At 45.5% G+C, this 25,072-nt stretch overlaps 1 protein-coding gene across 1 annotated transcript in view; it reads right to left on the bottom strand.

Annotated features, from left to right (window-relative positions):
• Positions 1 to 25,072, bottom strand: part of SH3RF1 (SH3 domain containing ring finger 1) — a 166,165-nt gene that overhangs the window by 18,765 nt on the left and 122,328 nt on the right. Inside the window, exons 5-10 of the mRNA XM_036240139.1 lie at positions 24,355 to 24,657; positions 17,685 to 17,795; positions 6,673 to 6,839; positions 4,841 to 5,011; positions 2,420 to 2,679; positions 1,219 to 1,559 (exon numbers count right to left, since the gene is read on the bottom strand). Coding sequence (XP_036096032.1) covers positions 1,219 to 1,559; positions 2,420 to 2,679; positions 4,841 to 5,011; positions 6,673 to 6,839; positions 17,685 to 17,795; positions 24,355 to 24,657 — 1,353 coding nt within the window. The remainder of the gene's footprint in view (positions 1 to 1,218; positions 1,560 to 2,419; positions 2,680 to 4,840; positions 5,012 to 6,672; positions 6,840 to 17,684; positions 17,796 to 24,354; positions 24,658 to 25,072) is intronic.

The following is a 25,072-nucleotide window of genomic DNA, read 5'->3' as shown; positions in this document are numbered from 1 at the left end:
AGATCAGTCTTTCAAACACAGACTTCCATTTACATTTTCTTTGCAGTTCAGCCCCAAATGAGAGATTTTTCAAAGATCAAGGAAGGGATTTACAAAATAATGTTTCCCCTATTATTTCAAGGCAAGAGAAAAACTATGCATGCTGATTATAATCATGTATACTAGAGAAAAAAATAAATCCACAAACAACACTTCTCACCAACAGTTTCATCCCCGTGTATAGGTTAAATATTTATTTAACAGAACTGCTAAGAAAAACCAAAACTAACTGGACAGGAAGAATTAAGGGCAGCAAGGTGGGAATGCAGACTGGTACAGCCACTGTGGAAAACAATATGGTGTTACCTTAAAAAATTAAAAATTGAATTACCATTTGACCCAGAGATCCCACTTCTGGGAATGTACCCTAAGAAGCCTGAAACACCAATCAGAAAGAATATATGTACCCCCCTGTTCATAGCAGCACTATTTACAATAGCTAAGATCTGGAAACAGCCCAAATGTCCATCAGTAGACAAATGGATAAAAAAGCTGTGGTACATATACACAATGGAGTACTATGCAGCTGTAAGAAAGAAAGATCTCTTATCCTTTGAGACAATATGGAGGGACCTGGAAAGTATCATCCTAAGCGAAATAAGCCAAGCAGAGAAAGACAAGTGTCATATGAGCTCACTTATCTGTGGAATATAATGAACATAACAGTCTGAAGAACAGGGTAGTCCCAGAGACGTGGAAGTGGGGTACAGACTGACAATCCCCATAAGAAGGGGTGGTGGGGGAGAGATAAACCACAGAACTTATATGCATGTATGCATGAACAATGGTCATGAACAACAAAGCTGGGGACAGGGTGGGGAGGAAGGGAGAGGAGGATGTCAATGGGGGAAAAAAAGAGAAACATCTGTAACATTAATTAATTAAAAAAAAAAAAGAATTAAGGGCAGCAAAATGATGACAGAATGAGTAAGGGGAAAGGAACTTCCTCCACGAGATGTAAGTCGCGGGTGGAAAAGTGACTAAGTCTTCCTCACGGCAACCTCCCCGGCACCTAGCACAGGGCCTGGCAGCTTCTGGGGTAAATGCAAAGAAACCGGAATCTAGCATCGGGCACAGTGGCGTGCATGTGGCAAGCACCTGAAGGACGCTGAACGGGTCCTTTCATTAGTAGCAAGGTTGGGACTCAGCACAGGCAGAGAAACAGGAGGCTGGTCTTACTTTACTATCCTTGTCTGGTTTGGCTGCTGAGCTGTTTCCACAAGCTGACGAAGCGCTGTCAGGAGACGTGGGAAGTCCAGAGAGAATGGCCATTATCTGGCTACTGGGCTCGGTCTCCAGAGAGGCAGAGGTGATGCTTGGGGGGGTCATCGAAGCAGCCGCAGCACAGGCGAGGGGGGCACTGGCTCGACCCATATTGACAGCAGCCATTGCAGGCGGAGGTTGTGGGGAGGCCAAGGGGTGATGGGGCAGGCCCACAGATGCAGGGCCCAGACTGGCGGCGTTCTGTACCTGGATGGGCATCACCGCTGCCGTAGGGCGTTCTTGGTTGTGTGCCAAAACTAGTCAATGACAAGAGGGAACACAGTAAAATTCAACTTTCCAATAAATGCTACTCGTTAAAACATGAGTCATTTCATTGCATCAGACCATAATGAAAGGCTGCTATTGCGTTTATTACTATAAATAATGGATGTATGGTGGTTTAAAAGCACTTAATCCTAGCGGGGTCCCCAGATGCCATTTCCCTTCCAGGTTGGCCCTTGAGTCTGTTGAGTACCTGGCAGCTTGGCTGTAACCCTGAGGCCCTCCAGTTAGAGAGAAAGGAGGTCTTTCCACAGAATTACAGACGCAGCCCGTTTCTGATGGTAGTCGACGCTGTCCAACTAACTGCCCTCCTCTTTAACACGATTCTCTCTTTTCTTACAAACCATGTTCTTTCTCTTGGTTTTTCGGCTAGAAGTCACACATTTACTCCCATTGGTTCCCAAGACTCTTGGTAGGTTTTCAACACAACAGAAAGAAGAAAGCTGTTTAAGGTCCCATTGGGTGTAAAACAGACCTGTGACTGAATTCATAAAAAATCATCTGCACACTGGTTAGCTGCAGCAGACAGAAGTGAGGTCTGAGATCGTACGTTCTGGACTACAGACGTCCCGTTTTCAAATACTGCTGACATTCTTGGGACCGGCCTATCTCTTCCAGGCTTTGAGGTTGCAGATCGGGCTAAATGAACACGTAGGGGAGGCTTCGCCGAAATGAGCAGGCATAAAGAGCCACTGCCTAGACTCGGCCTACTTCTACTTCCTGTTATTTGCTATTTTAATATCACATCTGCTTTTACCGACACTTGTCAGGAAAGATCTGATAGCAGGCAGGCAACCCCTTTTCCTGATACTTTCCAGTCCAGCTTTGTCCTTACCTGTCCTCACGGCATTGCGGGCCTGGTTAACTGTCATCTGCCCGGTCATGTTCAACAACACCTTGGCCTGAGGACTTGTGTGGATGTGAGCTGCGGATACCACGGCTGTGGGGACAACGCCAGGACTCCCGGCCATTCCGTTTCCCTGGAGCTTCTGGGAAGACCCTCCTGCAGTGGAAGGACTGACCATGGTCACCCCCCGACCTGTCTGACCAGCTGTCGACACAGGGACTTTAGCTTGGGAAGCATTTGTCACCGCCCTGCCAGGACAGAAAAACAGACAGCCCAATGCATCAGCGACATGGGAGACCGAACAATTAAAAGCAAAAAAAAAAAAAAGACTCAAAGCTTTAAGACAAAACATTTTAAAAAAACGAATGGAATTATTTTTACAAAGTGTAAAAGCAGCAAATTCAAACTAACAATGGCCCTGAGGCAGAGAAAGGTCCTGCAATGTATCTTGAGTCAGAAAATCATACATCATATTCTGCTCAAGAACATGGTTACTGGGCTCAGCTTTTCACACCAAGACCAAACCTCTCACATGTCCAAGGCTTTGCTCATGTTTCCTGCCCTTTTCCCTACTTGGCCCCAGCCCCACCATTACCCAAGGGCTTGTGTACATGCACATGTGCACATACACATACGTACACGTTCTTGGAATGTCCTCTCTGGCTTCTCTGGACCTACCTTCATCTCATTTATGTCTCAAGATCCAGCAGAAATCCCACCATTTCAAGAAGCCTTGCCTCAGGCTCAGGCTTAAGACTTTATGACTATTTCATGTGGATTTCTTTGTTCTGTGACCTCAATTATAAAATGTGGTGTATTATGTTTTTAGTAAATTCCTTATTAGATATTTCTGACTCGATAAAAGTTCCTTGAAGACAAGGGCCAGTGTGAAATGGTTCTTTTCCATGTCTCCAAGATCTGTAGTTATAGCAGAACAGTCAGCTCTAAATAAATACTTACTGGTTCAATTTAATTACATTAGGTTTGGCATAGTTTTGTGTAACATGTTTATTTATTTTTTACTAATATTCTATTTATAGTAACTTTCTACTAAGTGATATGTCATTAACTTGAACGTCCTTATTATTTATCATGATGAATAACAAAGAATTACCTCTAAAAAAGCAACTCTCCAGAGACTTTAAATAATTTGTTTTTGAGGCTTATGAAAATGTTTTCCTTTATTAACTTAATGTTTTGTTCATCAGTTTATTTTACTTTCCTTAGTTGTTTTTGTTTTGTTGTTGTTTTTCCCCACCAGGGAGGGATCTATCTGCAGTCTTCTGGATCTTGAATGTAGATTTTAATGTATACAGAAAAGAAGGTTTGTATTGATTAAAAATCTGCAAGTCAAATGAAAGCTAAAGGATCCTGTCACCATCTGCGACAATAGTGATTTTCATTTGATTAGGCTGCTGGCCAACCTATAAATCAGGGCCAACAGCTGACCAATATGTCAATTCATTAAGTCACGTATTCAGAATCAGAGGGTTTAAGGAACAATTTCACACAGTTAAACCTGGACCACGTAAGAGCCCAGTGGCCAAAAACCAAGGCTCCCTGAATATCAATGCCTTTACAGGTCACTTCATTCTGTTTCCCAGACTGCTGTCCTCTGTGCCCAGAAGGGGAACGTAACTCTAAAAGAAACAAAGAACATTTTGTATATCTAAAAGCTCTTACTTCCCACTCCCCTATAACAGGGTTTCTCGACCTCAGCAACCTTTGGGGCCAGGTAACTCCCTTCTGTGGGAGGCTGTTCTGGGCTCTGGAGGGCCGTTCGCAGGATCCTTGGCTTCGATGCAACCCCTCCCCCGGGCCATAATGACCATCAGAAATATGTGCACACATTGCCAGAGTCCCCCAGGGAGCGAAATCAACTCAGTTAAAAAGGATAAAGGGCCTGTGCCATAGTTAAGGAACATTTCTGACGGTATTACAGGTATTAATTGCCAGAATTCAGAACAATCGAGCCACCAGAATGCAGAGCCGACCACCTGGGCGCAGCGCATTGCGAAATGGGCCTGGCACACAGTGAGCATTAGGGAAACAGAGGTACGAACAGTACAGCTTCTGTTTATACTAAACATCACGCTTTTTACTTTCAAGCAGAAAAATAGTAAAACTGGTCTAGTTGAGTCTTCTACATATTATTTAAAGCAAGCAACTTAAAACCCAGTACATTTATTCACAGAAACCAACAATTTCACATATATCCCTGTGAAAAGTAAGCTCAGAATTTCAGACTTAGAAGAGACCTCAGCAAACACAGATATGGATTTTCTTAACCGTTGGCTGTGTAAAACAGGCAATTATAATATGAGAAGGAATCTGGACAGGCTGAGAGCCATGGGAAAGAACAAAGCTTCTCTGTTTAGAACTTGGTAAACCATTTATTCAAAGCCATACCTTGTGACGGGTGCCACGTAATTACCAGGGAAAACCCCTATCTTGCTGGTATGCATTGATGTCCCTTTGAACCAGCCATCCTGGCAACGTTCAAACACTAAAAACATCTCCCCTTTCCTCAGCTCCAGCTCGTCCTCTTTCCGGGGAGTGTATGGATATATAGCAACATACCTAGAATAGAAAGAATATTTCATTTCGGGCTAACAGACAAAACCGAAGATGCTCACAACTCGTCCTTGGTACAAAGTCTTGAATCTTTTTTTTATCCACAATTGAGGACTTTTTTTTTTTTTATCCTCATCCGAGGACATTTTTCCATTTTTAGTACAGACAGAGTGGGAGGGAGAGAGAGGAAGAGAGAGAGAGGGAAACATCGATGTGAAAGGGACACATCGAGTGGCTGCCACCCGCACGACCAACCAGGGCCGGGGACAAACTGCAACCGAGGTACATGCCCTTAGCGGGAACCGAACCCGGGTCTCTCCAGACTGCAGGCGGACGCTCTAACCGCTGAGCCAAACCGGCCAGGGCGAGGACTTTTTTTTTTTTTTTTTGCATTTATCTTTAGATAGAGCAGGAGGGAAAGAGGGAGGAAGAGAGAGAGAAACATCGATGTGAGAGAGACACAGACTGGTTGCCACCCACACGACCCCAACCGGGGCCAGGGACAAACTGCAACCGAGGTACGTGCCCTTAGCGGAAACAGAACCTGGGACTCTCCGGCCCACGGGCCGATGCTCTAACCACTGAGTCAAACAGGCCAGGGCTCTTGAATATCTTGTACAAATGAGGACAGAAAGTATAATCCTTTAACCTGTAGGTAGTATTGGTGCTTGTCCACTGAAAGAGGTGTTGCCATCCACACTGGAAAGGCAGAGGCCTTCCTGATTAAGAACTGCCAACCTGGTCCTCCCAGTGTGAAGGTGACCACCCCACCAAATGGTATTGAAAGAATTAATGCAGCTCCCCAGAGTGCCTAACCTGCTGCTGGGGATTAGGCGCCCACTGGGAAAATGGAGCTCTCCAAATGGCACTTGTTAGACTTGGGAAGTAGCCTCAAATGAGGACATATGGTATAAAATCCCGCTGGGAAGCACAGCTTGCTGCCTTCCACACGCAAGCTGAAGCCAGAGGCTGGGGCTGCACCTGCTTTTGTACGCTCAGCCAGGAACAATACTGAGTTTGAAAAAGTCAAAGGGAAATAAAAGTGCAGATCACAGAGTACGAAACAACCCCACAATGCAAGGGGACAGTGCCATCAACACAGAGAAACCAGGCAGACAACGCTAATCCATTGTTTTTACCGGGACTAAACTGTTCAACATACAAACCCACACAAGAAGATCCACAAAAATCTAGCTGTATGCGGCTATGGATGATAACCTCTGAACCAGATACCTGGACTTTTCTGGATACTTATTGCTGGGGACTTATAGCTTTGCACATGCATACTGCACCCAGACTTGGTTTGTGTGGAATACCATTCCATGCCTGAGTATCCTAATGCAAGGAACAGAAATGAGACAAAAGGCTCGACAGGCAGCTCCATACACATGTAATATTAGAAAGGAGCAAACAGCTATGTTTCCCTCAACTATGAAAGGCCTTCCCTCAGCAGGACGGCTGCCTCGGGAGCTCTTGTGTTAGGCCCATTCTGTTCCAGCAGTCTCCTAATTATATGCATGACTGGGTAGAAGTTTGCAGAACACAAACCACTTTGGAAGCCATAAGCCTGTCACCAGCTCATATCACCAAGGTGTTTCTCTACCTCTGCTATTCAGACTGAGTTTGAAACGGACGTTTAAGCAGTAATAAATGACACCCTCACTCACACGCTGGGGCGAGTCTGAGGTCGTAAATGTGCAATCTGGTCCGTGGGTCCTGCGGCGGGCCTCGGTCCCATTCCAGCAGCAGCAGCAGCAGCAGCAGCAGCAGCAGCAGCAGCGCCTGGTGGTGTGGAGGCCAGGAGAGGGGGCGGGGGAAGAGGAGGATTCATAGTCTGGTATGAGGAAGAAAGAGAGGGGGACAAAAGGGAACAAAATATTTATTTACATCTCTTATGGAAGGTGGGAAGGAAAAGGAATCAGAAATCCATTGGAAAAGACTTTAACAGAATCCAAACAGAGTAGAACCAGCAGGCTACCTTAGATGAAAGTCTGCTTTTTAAAAAACCAACAAAACAAAACAACAACAACAAAAAACCCAACTCCTATCTTGTTCTCCTTTAAGATCTTAAAGTCATAGCAACCTTTTTCAGTAAACAGGTAAGTAATCATACTTGGGAGGAAGGAAAGAAAAAATAAAACAACAAAAAGAAACAACTGTATGTCATTTTAAGATTAGTAAGACTTTTAAGTATAGACTTGGACCAGAATCCAAATGCCTTTCAAGGGGGCAGCTAAAATGTCACACTGCTTGCTAGGAATTAATTTGTGATTGTTTCTGTAACCCGAAGCTTAAACACAACACAAAACAATAGGGCTGCACTATATCTCAAACCCTGCCTTTGGAAGAAAATTTCCTTTGATGCCTAGTCTCCAAAAAGCCGAAACAATAGCAAGCCACAATCACAGGGCCGTTGTTGCTACTTTTGCTAATTCTTTTCTTAACTATGCTAGCTTTTGAAATGTAGTACTATCAAGCCTGGTAATCTTTAACAAGTACACCAGTGAAAAGCTGCTGGCTCTTTTATGGGCACAGACTAATGGGGTTCTGCCTACAGAATTCCATGCCTTTTGAAAATCAATGGAGCAATTGTTACCTTCTGATCTATAAACCCCAGATAATTCTTTAGGGTCTGTATACTGAAACTCCTGGGAAAACAAGTACACAAAGACCTGCCTGAACCCCCACCTCGCCCTCCTCAAATCTTTGAACCATTAGATGTAAAAACTGAATCAAAGGAGAAATGAGGAAAGAATGTACCTATGAAAGCATAAATGGCTTGGACACATCAGCATATTTTTGCAAAGTATGGTTTATATTAATTGTTTTTTAGAGAGAGAGGAAGGGAGAGAGATTGAAACATCAATGTGAGAGAGAACATCGATTGGCCACCTCCTGCATACCCCCCACTGGAGATCGAGCCCGCAACCTGGGCATGTGCCCCAACTAGGAATTGAACTGGGGCCTCTCAGTCCACGGGCCGACGCTCAATCCACTGAGCCACACCAGCCGGGCACATCAGCATATTAATAAGAAAAATGAAATGACTTCTACACGTAGCTCCTAGCGGTCATTTTATGTCTACTTTTTGGAATAAAAATTTGAATTTCACCAACACTGACTTCATCTGTGTATTAATGTTCCTAGTTCCACAAGCCTAATGAACATTTCAAATTTCTAGACACAGGTGGCAACTGTCTGACACAGCCGTGTAATGTCTTTGCGATGGGACTTGCTGGAACGGTTTCCCCACAGGGCAGCTGCAGCTGAACAGCCAGCGCAGAAACGGACGAGGCGAGGAGCTGCCCGCAGAGCGGTGGCCAAGGCAGGCGCAGCGCGCGGGAACTGCACGGGCGGGCTCCGCGGTCCCCACCCAAGCACAGCAGCACTGAGACGTGTTACGGCTTTGACACGTGCACCGACTTGGGCTCAGGGCCTTGGAAACCTTCACCAACGGAAGGTCACGGGACAAAGTCGAGGGAAGTAAAGCGAATCCGTGGTGAGACACGCAGCAGCAGACCCGAGCAGTTCACGGGCAATAACACACCAGTGTCTCGACAGGTGAGATACCAGGTCTACACTGCACACCGAGTGATACACAGAGACGGTAAAATGACCACTGAACTGACCTCCATTTAAGTCTTCCTGAGCCCGCTCTCCAAACAGCGTGGCTGCGGAAAGGCAGAAGACTATCGGCACGTGCTCACCCGGAGCCCAGTAACCTGGAAATTACTCAACCTAACACCGAGGCAGCCACCAAACGCCCCGCTTCACACTCTCCGTGGAATTCCATTTCTTTGATCCTCACCTGAGAACATTTTTGCATTTATTTTCAGATACAGTGGGAGGGAGAGAGGGAGGAAGAGAGAGAGAAATATCGATGTGAGAGAGACACATTGACTGGTTGCCACCCACATGACCCCAACCGGGGCTGGGGACAAACGGCAATGGAGGTACGTGTCCTTAGCGGGAACTGAACCTGGGTCTCTCTGGTCCACAGGCCGATGCTCTAACCGCTGAGCCAAACCAGCCAGGGCTGGAATTCCATTTTCAAAAGGAAAGGAAATTAAAACTGCCTGTTGTATTTTAATGTATTAATACAGAGGCTGTATTAAATGGGTCCTAAGAAGAAGGAGGCAAGGACATCTATAGACCTCCTGATACAAATATGTCATATTTTGCCCTGGCCAGTTTGGCTCAGCGGTTAGAGCGTCGGTCTGCGGTCCGGAGAGACCCGGGTTCGGTTCCCGCTAAGGGCACGTACTTCGGTTGCAGTTTGTCCCCGGCCCTGGTTGGTCGTGCGGGTGGCAGCTACTCGATGTGTCCCTTCACGTCGATGTTTCTCTCTCTCTCTCCTTCCTTTCTCTCCCTCCCACTCTATCTGTACAAAAAAAAAAAAAAAAGTCATATTTTGTTAACAAAGTGTAAAGAAAAAAAAAGGTCACCTCTTGTGACTTAGTTAGCAAATACAGTAAACAAATGTTTCATGTACCAGTCTGCTATTACAAACAGTAAGTAGTAGGCATCTGAAATAGGGATAAAAGAGGATATTCTGAAAGATCCCACAGGTTGTGCTGGAAACAATCTTAAGAAAATTGGGCAGCCTTTTCCCCCAATGCTGGGTTACCTGTCACTGGGGAAATGTGCACATGTGTGTGCATGTGTATTCGTGGGTATATAAGCACACAGACAAAGACCAAGAGAGAAAGTCTGATTAAAATCAGATTCCTGGATGTTGCTCAGCCCTGCGGAGTCGGTAAAATGATAGGGCTCTCGTGAGTCCAGGGCTGTGACAGGCTAGGAAGCTCTGTGGGTTGCTTTATAAACAACCTAAACTGAAATAATCTGGTGATGTGGAAGTTCAAAAGGTAATCCACCGTGCACTGTGTTTCAGGCAGTTCGCTATCCTGCAAGCCCTGAAACTTCTAGAGCAAGCAGCGGCTTTGCCCTCACCCAGAGCTGACCTGGGGACCTCCCTGTTACTTCACAGCCCAGGCTGGCACGGCTCCAGAGGCCAACATGCACTGTCCACCAGCAGCAAAGAAGCAAAACATCTGTGGCCCCGCTAGAAGCACGGGTGACATTTTGCTAACAATACGTTGTACAGAACATACCATACTTAAATGCCATGTTCACTAGATGCTGCATGCCTAATTGAATAAGCGCTTAAAAAGTGCTCATCGCTTGTAGCTTTATGGGAATGCAGCAAGTCTGGACTGTCAAGGTGAAGTTGTCCATTACTTGGCCCAGGCCACAGAAATACTGATGTAGAAAACTGGATGTTATTCTGATACTCATTAAAAAAGGAGCTTCCTGCTTGTGGTTCTGCAGAGTCCGACCTTCCGTTTACCAGTATGTGGGAATAATTTGAGGCAAGAGTGACTATTTCTGAATAACACTTAGCTCCAAAACAGGACTCAGTGGTCAGCTAATGTAAACTGGTCTGCTTTAGTGTGTCCAGGCTCCCTTCCACGACCCTCTGATCTTGAAAGAAGAGGCAGCTTTACATGGTAGAAACATGGACTTTGTTTCTAACCCTGGCTCCGCCTTCTAAGGCAGTGCTCGATTTCCCCCCTTTGCTAGAGTGAACGCCAGGAAAGAAGGGCCCCCTCTCAGAGAGGACTGGAGTCCAGGCCACTGACAGGCCACACCTGCTACTGGACCCTGTGAGTGAAAAGTTCAGTAAGGAGGTGTGAGGCACCTTGTCTCTGGTGCTCTCTCCTCATTCCAGCCCAGATAGTGGTTAGAACTATATTTGGCTAAGGACAAGGTTAGTTTGGTTTTTCTTTGGGTTTAATGTACACAGCAACCAGTAAAACCACCTGGCCAGTGAGCTAACTACAGCTAGGGTTCGAAACGTCAGCGAGGAAGGCATTCTCACCAGGCACCAGGACTGACACTGAAATAAGTAAGACCCGGGATCAAAATCCTGATATTTGCAATTAAGTCATTAAATTATATCTCTTCCCTGTTTTCTTGCTTCATACTGTAAATTCTTTCTTTCTTTATTTTTTATTTTATATTTAAGTCCTTACCTGAGGATATTTTTATATTTATCTTCAGACTGAGTGGGAGAGAGAGTGAGAGAGAGAAACATTGATGTGAGAGAGAGACATTGATTGGTTGCCACCCGCACGACACCAACTGAGGATGAACCGCAACCAAGGTACATGCCCTTGGTCAGAATTGAACCCAGGACTCTGGTCCGCAGGTCGGGGCTTTAACCGCTGAGACAAACTGGCCAGGGCCATACTGTAAATTCTAACCCCCATTAAAAGAAATATTTTAAAAATTTTCTTTATTTTTTATGTTTTTATTTTTATTGTATTTATTGGGTTGACATTGGTTAATATAATTATATAGGTTTCAGGTGTCCAATTCTGTAATATATCATCTGTATGTTGTATTATGTGTTCACCACCCCGAGTCAAATCTCCTTCCAGCACCATTATCCCTCCTTTACCCTCTTCTGTCCCCCACCCCCTTTTCCCTCTGGTGATCACCATACTGTCGTCTGTGTCTATGAGGTGTTTTTTTTTTTTGCTTTATCCCTTCACCTTTTCACCCAGTCCCCCAATACCCCGTCCCTCTGACAGCTGTCAGTCTGTTCTCTATAGCTATGAGTCTGTTTCTATTTTGTTTATTTAGTTCTTTAGATGCCACACATAAGTGAAATCATATGGTAACTGTCTCTCTGACTGGCTTATTTCTTTTTTTTTTTTTTTTTTTTTATCCTCACCAGAGGACAATTTTGCATTTTTTTGTTCAGACAGAGCGGGAGGGAGAGAGAGGAAGAGAGAGAGAGAGAGAAACATCGATGTGAAGGGACACATCGAGTGGTTGCCACCCGCACGACCAACCAGGGCCGGGGACAAACTGCAACCGAGGTACGTGCCCTTAGCGGGAACCGAACCCGGGTCTCTCTGTACCGCAGGCCGACGCTCTAACCGCTGAGCCAAACTGGCCAGGGCTGACTGGCTTATTTCACTTAGCATAATACTCTCTTAGGTCCCAAAAAGTAAGATTTCCTTCATTTTTTATGGTCGAGCAGTATTCCATTTTTATCTACTCAGCTACTGATGGGCACTTTGGCTGGTTCCAAGTCTTGGCTATGGTAAATGATGCTGCAATGAACATAGAGGCTTAAGTCGGGGCCAGGGACTACAGGCCAGCTTATCAGTACAGTGCTTTGCCCCAGAACTTTAGGTACAAGTTCAACAGACAACGAAAGGTTCCTTTTCTTTCCAGCGGTCCCTTATGTGTGCATCTCCCTCACACACCACCCAAAACAAAAAAATAACTGAAGAACAGACTTTGGGCATTTCTGAATCCCCTGGGCAAATGCCACTAATATCCCCCAATCCTATCATCGTTTCTCTCTAAATCTGATTTCCAATCAACCCACTTCAACCCTGCACATTGACTCTCTGAACAGCCTGTGTGTCCTGGGCGCATGTGCACTGGCCGAGGATGAGTTGGTGGAGCTGCCGCGGGGTTCGGCCCCCTCCAGTGAACAGTGCCAGCCATTTCAGCAGCATCGCCACCTGCACAAGGCAGTGTTTGTGCAATTATTTGAGTGTTTTGCCTTATTTTTTATAATAATGAGTAGGAAGTAGAAGAGTGAAAGTGCAGATACTAGTGATTAAAAAATATAAGTTAGGTGTCAGCATCCAATAAAATTAAGATAAAGATGGAAAAAAAGGGAGTCTTTTGTCTTAGGTGGATGCTCATTGTAATTAAGCCAGTCAACTGTGGGTACAACTGTGAAGAAAAAGGAAAAAATTAAAGAATATATATATATATATTTTTTTTTTCTTTTTTTTTTTTTTATCCTCACCCGAGGACATTTTTCCATTTTTTGTTCAGGTAGAGTGGGAGGGAGAGAGAGGAACAGAGAGAGAGAGAAACATCGATGTGAAAGGAACACATCGAGCGGTTGCCACCCGCACAACCGACCAGGGCCGGGGACAAATTGCAACTGAGGTACGCGCCCTTAGCGGGAACCGAACCCGGGTCTCTCAGGACCGCAGGCTGACGCTCTAACCGCTGAGCCAAACCGGCCAGGGCTAAAGAATGTATTTTAAAAATGGCCCCGCTGGGGTGGCTCAGTGGACTGAGCGTTATCCCATGGACTGAGAGGTCCTGGTTCGATTCCTGGTCAGGGCACATGCCTGGGTTGCGGGTTAGATCCGCAGCAGGGGGCAAGCAGGAGGCAGTCGATTGATGTTTCTCTCTCACATCGATGTTTCTCTCTCTCTAAAAAAATTAATTAAAAAACATATTTATAAATAAATAAATAAATGAATAAAAATGCTAGAAATGGATGCTTAGAAGATGATGTCTAAAGGGGAAGATGGAATTAAGAATGTGGTCATTTTTATTGATTTATTTTTTAAATCCTCACTCGAGGATATTTTTCCACTTATTTTCAGATAGAGTAGGAGGGAGGAAGAGAGAAACATCAATGTGAGAGAGAAACATCGATTGGCTGCCTCCCACACAACCCCAAACAGGCCCAGGAGCCGAACTCCAACTGAGGTACATGCCCTTGACTGGAATCGAACCCAAAACTCTTTGGTCCGAGGGCTGCTGCTCTAACTGCTGAGCCAAACTGGCCAGGGCAAGAATGTGGTCATTTAGGAAAAAAAAATCTCTTCGGGAAAGGAATTTCGCTCATAAACTGTATATGTATTTTTGCACAGTGGATTTGTAAGAAGAGATACCTATGCTAGTTAATTGACTTTGTATAAATTACACAAGGTCTCTATACCTTAATAGGTGGATCTGTGACATGGAATTATAATTAGAACAGGTTCAGGTGTGAGGCCCTTCCGACTGCCCTGGAGCAAAACTGAAGCCAAGCGCTGTTGTGGTTCCCAAGACTGGGGAGTCAGGGGGGCCTGCCTCATCTGTGCCACCGGCACCTTGCTCTGCAGACAGAACACACCCGCAATGGATGTTTCACGAATGAGAAAACATACTGTGCCTCCACCCCTTTAGAACAAATGTGCGATGGGTCAAAAGGCCTCCGCCCCTGAGGGGCCATATCCTACTCCTCACCCCATTTTCGGAACTCCTGCCAATTCCAAAGGTTCTCCTTCTTCCTCTCAAACTCCCACAGAAGGTAGGCCCATCCTTCCACCTCCAGAGGCCTTCCCTGCTCCTGCACACTGCAGTGAGTTCTGTTAGCCTCTGCCGTGGGCTATAATGAATTATTTACATGCTGGCTATTCTGAGAACCTGACATCATTGAATTCTGTTTCTTCAAACAATGTGTGCGTGCGTGTGTGTGTCTAAAATAAAAAACAGTTAGGGTCACACATTTTGGGAATGCAATCTGTTTATAAGTTGGCTGTGGGCTATATTTGGCCTTTATTGACCTGGGTACCCTGTGACATCTTGTAGCTGAACACACCTTAGCTGGCAGAGAGGATCAGCAACTATGAATCACTTGTTTCAAAAGTTCTCCTACCGCTGTACAGATGATACAAGACTAAGATCTTCATCCTCCTCCCTTCAAAAAATTAGTCGGGCCAGGTTGATGTGGCTCAGTGGTTGAGCATTGACCCATGCATCAAGAGGTCACCGGTTCGATTCCAGGTGGGGGCACATGCCCAGGTTGTGGGTCTGATCCCCAATGAGGGGCATGCAGGAGGCAGCCAGTCAATGTTCTCCCTCATCAATGTTTCTCTTTCTCTCCCTTCCTTTCTCTCTAAAAATCAATAAAGAAAAAAAAATAATATAAAAATAATTAGTCGGAAAAATCCCTCACTACTATTAATAGACTGATGTCTGAATTAGAGAGATGTAATAACAGTTTGTTCCTAAGATGAGATATTTGACATTTTAACTGTTCCATGTGAGATGTATGAGACAATATGCTCATAACTTCATTTGGCATAAAAGATTAAAAAGTCCCAATTCATAAAGAGTACAAAAGAGAACTCTCATGCTCCAGTCCAGGGGGGCATTTATTGCCTATAAATCCACCCATGAAAAGCATGGCTCCCTTCCTCCCAGGCTGCACAGCTGCTCAAAGTCTTGGGAAACACGTCACACTTCCGAAAGGACGCCGGCCATGATTAATGAGAGACGCAGAGGGCACATGCTACTGGGAGTTTTTTCCACTTAAACCTAACATATTAAATGCAAAACACTTCTGCCAACCTACCAGGGACTTTGAGATCGAGACATCTCCTGGGATGACAGATATGTCTGTTTATAATTTGTTTTTCATTAAGTGAAATTGGCACAGTAGACACACCATTTAATAAACCTTCCTCTTGCTTAACATGCAAGCTTTCTTAGGTAATCCAAGGACAAAATCGTTGACTGCAAATTAATTTTTGTATATCTCTGCTCTCTCGTGGCTGGTCCCATTGATTTGCCCTGGAGTGCGCCTCCAGCCACCAGCGATGGGCCATTTACTATGTCGTAAAGTTGTTAGGCCACAAGGGGTGAAACTCAGCCAGCTCGATGTCTTTTCCGCTAATTAATTTTTCTAAGATGAGGAAAGTTGGGGTTTTTTCCCTTTAAGAAATCAAGTTAGGATTTTACCATGTGAAGTAGTCGTCTAGGGATGGGAACACTAACTGGCGGAAAGTGCGGTGGGGGAAGGGAAGGAAGGACAGTCTTCTCCGGGCTGAGAGCACAGGATGGTCAGCTCCTACCAAATACCCAGCGGCACCTGAATCTCAGGGCAACCACAGGTCCGTAAGTCACCTGAATCTTGTCTTCTCCCCAGATGTATCAGTGCTACTCACCCTCCCACACCAACATGGGTACAACCAAGGAAGCTATTATCATTCTGGGAACATAAAAAAACAACACTTTAATCTTTAACCAGAATATTATTATTTTTTCCTTGATATGAGGGAGAGAAAGAGAGAGAGAAACAATGATGTGAGAGAGAAACATTGATTGGCTGTCTCCTGTACACAACCCAGCGGGGGATTGAACCCACAAACTAGGTATGTACTCTGACCGGAATCAAGACTACAACCTTTTGGTGTATGGGACACAACACTCCAACCAACCAAGCCACCCAGCCAGGGCATAATGAGAACATTATTAATTTCCATTTAAATACAAGAACATACTTAACTCTATAAAACATTTTCAAAAGTCTAAGTCAAGCTAGGTAATAATTGCATTTATTCACATCCCACCTCGTTTCAAAGTCAGTCTACAATGATTTCTAAATGTATCAAGACAAATATACAAGAGGAAAATGGAGGCAGAGGGAAAATAAGGACAATAAAACTAGATGGAGCCAACATTTTGACTAATAACGTGAGATCCCAGCTAGAGAAGGGTACCAATTTGGTTCTAGGCATTCCAGCAGAGGGATAAATAATCTTCACAACACATATAAAATCCACAACCTAAAAACAAACCAGCTGCTTAGAAACCTCACTATTCCTGGTACATAGAGCAAAGAAAACCGTAACAAAATGAACCCGGTCCTCCAAGATATTCTTAAAGCAAACCAGAGACACATGTCACAGACCCACTTCGAAAGAGTCCTCAGTCGAGGCCAGTAACAAGGTCAACAACAGTCACCTCTCTCTACGTCCTAGGCATAGTGCTACCTCTCCGAAGCAGGTACTATGAGTCGTATTTTACAGGTAAGGATGCAGAGGCTTAAAGAGGCTGAGTAACTTTTTATGGTCATATAACAAGTAAGTGGCTTAACCGGGCTTCCAACCCAGGTTTATGCCCCCATCACCGGGCCACCCCATTTCTCTGAAGGCATCACAACCAGGTGAGATTTGGTAAAGTAATTTATAGTGGTGGGGTCCACTGGGGACATCTGATTTAGCGATCTCTTCTATCTTCATTCAACTCAGCACCGAAAGAAATCATCCGAAAGGATAAGCCACCGCATTGGCCTGGATGAGAAATGTCTCACAATTGCTGGTTCTTTGTAGTTCAATAGCATGTAATTTTAGGAAACAGGGATTTAACTATTGTGCTTCTGCTACCTGAGGTTGCATGGGCTTGATTCTTCCCTTTTAATTTTCTCTCCAGCGTGTTCTTCTTCTTTGTATCTACCTCCCTTGGCTGCCCTCATTCTTCCTATTAATTTTCCCTGTTAGGATGTTTTAAAGCAATTAAGTGTTTAGATGGTGTCTGCACGTGTTATGTTTGCAGAAAGAACATCAACATAATCTGAGGGCCCTTCAGAGGTAGCAGGGACCTCTGGGCAGCCATGGCTACGGTTATACCAACAGAAGACAGGAAACTAGAAGGTGAAGCGTCAGGGTAGAGATCTGAAATCGACTTAGGTGACTGAAGAAAACCATTTAGCCTGAGGGGCTCCCAGCTTTCTCGGTATTTCTATTCACCTGTTTTTGTAAGAAGTAAGCACGGTCTAGAAACTCAAAAGAAATAAAGGTTAAGCCTTCAGGACACCAGGATGAACTTTCATGAAAATTAAACGTATTGTACAGAGGTCTTCTAATAGTTTCAGGCCACTGATCCTTGGGTTAAAGTTGTTTGCAGGCTGCAGGTAAGAGACTTTCTCATTTTTTTGTAAGCGTAACAGAGATAATAGGTAAAAGATAAGAGACACATCCAAACGAGTGCCATTAAACTGCAGGAGTTAGGAGGTGGGGTATGCCAGACTGATGGGACCCATACCCAAGAGGGAAGCAGCGACGGGAGACACTATACTCACTCCAAGAGCAGCTGTGTAGGGGACATCTGACGGGAATGTGAACGAGGGGCCAGTTGTCACCGGGCTGCTTGGGGGTGGGGTCACAATTAACCCGGTGGTACTTATATGAACCTGCCAAGAAAAAAAAATGTTGATAAAAAAAAAAAAAAGAAAGACTATGGAATACAATAAATTATACCGGCTAAAACCTGGGAAGGCAAGTAACACATTTTTTTTTTTAATCCTCATCCGAGGACATTTTTCCATTTTTTGTACAGACAGAGTGGGAGGGAGAGAGAGGGAGAGAGAGAGAGAGAGAGGGAAACATCAACGTGAAAGGGACACATCGAGTGGCTGCCACCCGCACGACCAACCAGGGCCGGGGACAAACTGCAACTGAGGTACGTGCCCTTAGCGGGAACCGAACCCGGGCCTCTCCAGACCGCAGGCGGACGCTCTAACCACTGAGCCAAACCGGCCAGGGCAAGTAACACATTTTTAAAAAATCTGTAGTTTCTATTATTTTTGGAAGGCAAAACCCCTTTCAGTTTATTCCACCAAAATTGATGGCTTAACTAATTTGTATGAGGACACTGGTCACTACTGTGCTTTACACAGAATTCAGCTGTGGCTGCCTTTCCCAATAACATGCCACTGTCAACCAAATTGGCTTTTCAGATGGTCAGGCCTCTGCTCCGCAGGCCTACTAACCATTTCCCCGAAGATCCTATTGAAGTGGGTCGTAGCTGAATACTCACCTGTCTATCAATACGTTAAATCTATGTGAATTGCTTAAGGTGTTTTGCTATTTTCAGAATCACTTTCATGATTTCCACCTTTCAGGGAGGACACATAATTAAAATGCAGCTGTCTAGACATGCCGATAGCAGGCAATTACTTGTTAAACCTTTACGGGAATGCTGTCAAGCCAAATGAGCTGTTTTCACAGTGTCTTATCCACGATACAACCTAAGATTAATTTACTAGAAAGAAACTGAGTGATTCAGGTCAGTGCATTGCTTGTGTTCGGTTCCTCGATCACTTTCAGTCCAAGTGCACAGCAGGGCCGATGGCAGGAAGGGGGTGATGCTGAAGAACGAGGGATGCGAGTTCCTGCACTAGCAAGGTGTTCCCCTCGCTACTGTTCTTTTAATTTTCTTTTCCCTTTATTCATTTTAGAGAGAGAGGAAGGGAGCGGGAGAGAGAGATAGAAACATCAATGAGAGAGAACACTGAATGGCTGCTTCCTGCATGCTTCCCACTTGGGGATCAGGCCCACAACCTGGGCATGTGTCCTGACCGGGAATCGAACCAGCAGCCTCTTGGTGCATGGGTCGACGCTCAACTGCTGAGCCACACCGGTCGGACTTTCCATCACTATTAAAGAAATGTGCTTGGCTGGCACCTTGTCTCTCCATGGAAATGACGCTATACCAAAAATGCTGGGCCTTTGGTAATAAAAACTCAATCCCCAACACAGTTTCCTCAATTCCCATAAATTAAGAAAAAGATTATCAGGACAAAGAAAAACTCAAAGATTAGTTAGCTCCCAGAGGGCCTGAAGGTGCTTTCCATTCCCGCTGGGTTAGCCTCTGCCAAGGCCAGGGAGAATCAGCATCACAGCATCTAATTTAGTTTCACCAATAAATCCATGTCATACATGGAATCCACGTCCTTTTCAAACGACCTCTGCACCTGTTAGTTCATTTATTGATTGAACCTAAGCAGATTCCAGGGGTGCCACTAATAAGAGTTTCTCTTCAAACCCTGATGTCTGTCTCTTCTGTGATTCAAAGTCTATATCTAATCAATTTGTAATGGAGGCACGCTGTTTTTTCGTTCTTGGAATAAAACCTAATGGCCTTCAGCTACTTTACCCAATAAATCTTTTTATATACACACTCCAAGGGCATCTGTGCGTGGGTGCCACATAGAAGACGGAGTCTTTCTTAGGAGATACATGACGCTCACTTCAAAGTGTGCAGCATTATCCAAGAACCTTTTGGGGCAGAAGAAAACCCACCAAAATACAGCTTCCTGGTGGGTGTGACCCTACACATATCTAAAAAAGTTATCAGCACTGACTGATGTTTCTCTAAAAGCCCCAGACTGGGAGGCAGGATAATTAACTGCTAATAAGCTCTTGGTCTAGGAAAAGTGAGTCACTCCCGTCTCTGGACCTGGCGCAGAGCTGGACCAGAGTGTCCCCAGTTCTCTGCCAAGAGACACAGGAGTGAAGTGCACAACACTGGAATCCCACAAGCACCAGGCCAGCACGGAGCGGCTCCTAGCACTGGACTAAAGGAAGCGAGAAAGATCACCAAAGAATGACTAAAAGTAGAAGAGAAGTAGCTGAGGATGGCACGTCCGGAATAAGTGTCCCGCATGAGGACAACCTGCCTTTATGCTGTGCGCATCCTTCTCTCGTGAAACTGTGGCCCTACCAGAAAGCCTCACAGACGGGGGAAGAGGCCGGGAAAGCAAACGGGAGTGGCTGGGCAGATTTTCTCGCCTCCCCTGAAGCCACTGGCCATACAAAAGTGTTACAAAAACTCTCACTGTGATGAATCACTCCTCTCGCTGGCAGAGGCCAAAACGTGTCACGGGTGTGGCCAGGAAAGCAGACAAAATGCCTTGGTTGCTTGTAGCACCACCGTGGGCTTTGACAGGTGTCGATCACAGAGGTCTATGCACATCTGTCCTGGTGACCCATCTGCACAGCTGAGCCTGTAAAGAATCTTTCGATTTACGTACTGGGAAGTTCAGCCTTCACTCATTAGTCACCAAATCAAACAGCAAGCTTGCCCTTTGCTCCTTTCTTCGGTTTGCGCCCCCATCCTGTCACCGGGAATTTGGGATTTGCCATCCCGAAACACGAGGACAGGACCTAACCACACGGTGGCCAGGTGAGCTGGAGAGCACCACCGCCCCAGCACTGAACCGCCCAGATGTGGATCCCCTGTGGGTGAGGGAGAAATGAACACTCTCTTCCCTTACTTTGGATTTTTAAATAAACGCAACCAAACCTCATCAAAGAAAAGCAAGACCGACATGAGGCCAATAGCAGGAGACACGCTCAGCAGGGCCTCGGTCAAGTCTCCTGAGGGGTCCCTTCCTGGGCAGAAGCAAAGGACAGCCCCATTTTAAAGTCTCACAAGCGCCACTGTCCCAGATCCACCCATCTCCATGATTAGGAGAGTGTCTGCCTGTCACACCGGCTACACACACTCACTGCTCCACTGTGGACTGTGGTTCCCTCCAATGCACACGGGTCCCCCGAGCAGGAGTCTTTTCTGTAAACCTAGGCTGGAGAGACCGGGCAGCACTTCAAACATCTCCCATCCTAGAAATAACTTCCCCAGAGGCAACCGCCACCACTGGAAACAGAACGAGTGGGAAGACGGGGGAAGGGTGGGCCGGTTGCAGGGGAAACTGCTTCAATGGAACACAGAAGGAGCCTGCTTCCTAAGCTGTTCAAACCAAAACAAACAGCTCTGCCTTTAGCCTTCATGCCCCGCTCAAGTGTGGCGGTGTCAGGTGTTTTCACACCTGACGGGCCGGCCGAGTTCTCTACAGAAGACAGAACTGCCAAGTTCACCTTGCTTTCTCGTCTAATTTTCTCGACTGACAGATTACCACCGGTCTTTGAAAGCAACTCCCACCGTGAGCTGCCATTATTCTTAGCAGAAACGTATCTTCTCTTTCAAGACGACATCACTGTGCAAATGTTGCTAGGTCACAAAATGAAACACACACTGCAACGATTCGGTTTTCTATTAGTGAAGGGCCGTCTTTACTGGCTTCCTTGGCAGAACCTTATTCAAAAGTCTTCCAGGGGTCACCTCACTTGCTACTTCCTCCTCTGATCTAGTCTGATTTTCATACAGGATAATTAGTCATATACAAAATAATAGGGTTCTCCTCTCTACAAATGTTTCAAGTGACTCATTCATTCAACAAATAGTTCCTGAGTGCTTATCCTATGTCTGACATTTGGGAGAGATCAGTGAACAAAAGACCTCTGCGCTCTTTGCCCTCATGTTTTCAAATGGGTTGAGAGAGAGAGTGTGTGTGCATGTCCCTGTGCGGGTGTGCACGCCCCTGTGCGTGTGTGCACTCACGCACTATTTCCTTCATAAGATGAAATGTTTCATGGCCCTACCACGTAAAACATATCAACAAACCACAACTCCATTAGGAGAGTGAAAGTATTTACCTCACAACCTACAGAACGAATCTAAAGGAGCGAGGTCAACTACATGAGTCCAAGAGAATGTAATTTTTAACAGTATTAGCAAGGAATACCAAAAACTATTTGTACATATTTATTCTGTGGTCCAAAACAGATACTTATTAAATTATATTGGTTTCTTGAGGATAAAGACTATGTGTTTACCGGCTTCTTCTTTTTTTTTTTTTAATTTTTTTTTTTTTTTTTATCCTCACCGGAGGACATTTTTCCATTTTTTGTTCAGGTAGAGTGGGGGGGGGGGGGGGGGGGAGGAACAGAGAGAGAGAGAGAGAAACATCGACGTGAAAGGGACACATCGAGTGGCTGCCACCCGCACAACCAACCGGGGCCGGGGACAAACTGCAACCGAGGCACATGCCCTTAGCGGGAACCGAACCCGGGTCTCTCAGGACCGCAGGCCGACGCTCTAACCGCTGAGCCAAACCGGCCAGGGCTTTTTAAAAAATTTTTATTTATTGATTTGTGTGAGAGAGAGGGGAAGAGGAATGTGAGGGTGGGCTGATCTGTTGTTCCACTTATTTATGCATTCATTGGTTGATTCTTATATGTGCCCTGACTGGGCATTGAACCCGCAACTTTGGCACACTGGCACAATGCTCTAACCAACTGAGCGACCCAACCAGGGCTATTGGCTTTTCTTTCTTTCTTTTAAGAAAAAATAATTTAGTTTTATGTGATTATTTAGCTATAAATACTATAAAGTAAAATATAAAATCTGCATGAATTTTTAAAATAAAACATGAAACTTGAATGACATTTCTCCCACCTGGGGCCGGCTACCTTGGACTAGGCTCTGGCCTTGGGGCTGAGGGACACAGCTGTCATCTAACTGGACAGCTTCCAGCAGGGCCAGGTCAGTGCTCCTGCTGCAGTCCAGGACTGAGGCCCCAACAGGGAAGTCCCCCATCTCACTCTGTTTACAATACACGTTCCATGAAGCATCTCCAATACAGCACCCAATAAACATTGGTCAAATGAATGAATCAATGTTCCCAATCATTCTGAGCATTTTATTAACATAAGAAGAATGTGTAGCTATTTTTTTTTTATCCTCACCTGAGAACATTTTTTGTTCAGATAGAGTGAGAGGGAGAGAGAGGAAAAGAGAGAGAGAGAGAGAGAGAGAGAGAGAAACATCGGTGTGAAAGGACATATAGAGTGGCTGCCTCCCGCACGACCCAACCAGGGCCTGGGACAAACTGCAACCGAGGTACATGCCCTTAGCGGGAACCGAACCCGGGTCTCTCTGGACTGCAGGCCGACGCTCTAACCGCTGAGCAAACCAGCCAGGGCTGTGTAGCTATTTTTTGCCTCAGTCCAAGTCTTGATGAATTAATGACCTTTTAAAAAGTGCTAGGATGCCCGGCCGGTGTGGCTCAGTGGATTGAGCATTGTCCCAAGGGCTGAGAAGTCCTGGTTAGAATCCCAGTCAGGGAACATGCCTGGGTTATGGGCTCAATCCCCAGTAGGGGGGTGTGCAGGAGGGAGCCAATGGATATTTCTCTCTCACTTTGATGTTTCTATCTCTCTCCCTTACAAAAAAAAAAAATCAATAGAAACATATATTTAAAAAAAATGCCAGGTCAACTTCTAGTTTAAATGTTTTTCACATCCTTTTTATAGAACTCCAACTGGGAAGCCCAAATATCAAGGTAAGTTACACAGACGTAGGCAACAGCAAACTTGATGAGCTTCTACCATCACACCCTCAGTTCGGATGGAGATCAAGTTTTAGTTGTCAAGATCTCCCAAAGCAGCTATCTGTACCCTGCCTGATTGCTTAGTGACACTGATAAGTATTATTATTATTTTTTAAAAATATTTTTCTTTATTGATTTTAGAGAGAGAGGAAGGGAGAGGGAGAGAGAGAGAGAAGCATTGATGAAAGAGAACATCGACTGGCTGCCTCCTGCCTGCCCCCCACTGGGGATCGGGCCCACAGCCTGGGCATGTGCCCTGACCGGGAATCAAACTGGCGACCTCTTGGTGCATGGGTCGACGCTCAACCACTGACCACACCGGCTGGGCCTGATAAGTATTATTTAAATCATCTTGTCAATTCTGATCTTTCCTTTAAAAATGACTAGACCTGGTCGGTCGTGCGGGTGGCAGCCACTCGATGTGTTCCTTTCACATCGATGTTTCTCTCTCTCTCTGTTCCTCTCTCTCCCTCCCACTCTACCTGAACAAAAAATGGAAAAATGTCCTCGGGTGAGGATAAAAAAAAAAAAAAAAGACTAGATAGCTCTGGGTCAATGTGCTCAAGTCATTTCTCCCTTCTCCCTTTTTCCACCTCCAAAACGAGAAAGGCTGTGTCCTCCAGGAAAGGTCCCATCTTTGGAAGGATAAGTAAATGGAACTTTTCAGCTGGTGAACCAACACGTTCGGGACCAGGTCCCTTTGCGGCCGAGCGCTGCCCAGGCCTTTCGGGTGGCTCACCTGAGACGGGGCACTGCAGGAGAGCCCGGACAGCTCGCTGATGCGCGCGGCCGCCGTGGGGTTGCTGGAGCTGATGAGGACAGGAGGGCTGATCTCCATGGAGTGGCGGTTCTGGGACGCCTGCGAGGACTTGTTGGCCATGGTGAGGGAAGTGAAGGAGTGCCGCTTTTTGGTGTTCTTCTTGGTGTCGGAGTGCTTCGGGGCAGTGCTGCTCGGAGCTGCCGCCGCGGTGCCTTCTCCAGCTTCGGCTCCTCGCGCAGGAGGCTTGTCCCATTCTATCAGCTGCTTCGCTGCGGAGTTAAACTGCAAACCGACAAACCAACACACGTGAGCGCGTTCTCAAGGCCTCACCGACACTTATTTTCAACATTCTTTAATTTTTTCATCCTCACCCAAGGAGAGGTTTATTGATTTGAGGAAGGGAGAGAGAGGAACATCCGTCAGTTGCCTCTCGTATGCACCCCAACTGGAAATTGAATCAGCAACCTAGAACGTGCCCTGACTGGGAACTGGACCTGCCGGAACCAACGGAGCCAACGGTCATTTTCAACACGCTTTCATCGAAACGTAACATCACCACTTTGAAGTTTGCATATGCAAGTACGTATCTATTTTTTCCGTGTGGGAAAAATTGTTATTTTTCACCCACCTAAATGGTTAGGGCCATGTCTTTTCTTTTTAAAATTTTAATGTAAAATTAAAATGAGTGTTTTATTTT

The sequence above is a fragment of the Molossus molossus genome, unplaced genomic scaffold (assembly GCF_014108415.1).
Source record: "Molossus molossus isolate mMolMol1 unplaced genomic scaffold, mMolMol1.p scaffold_m16_p_4, whole genome shotgun sequence".
Taxonomy (NCBI): domain Eukaryota; kingdom Metazoa; phylum Chordata; class Mammalia; order Chiroptera; family Molossidae; genus Molossus; species Molossus molossus.
The sequence above is the reverse complement of the archived record's forward strand: the minus strand, read 5'-3'. Positions and strand labels throughout refer to the sequence as shown.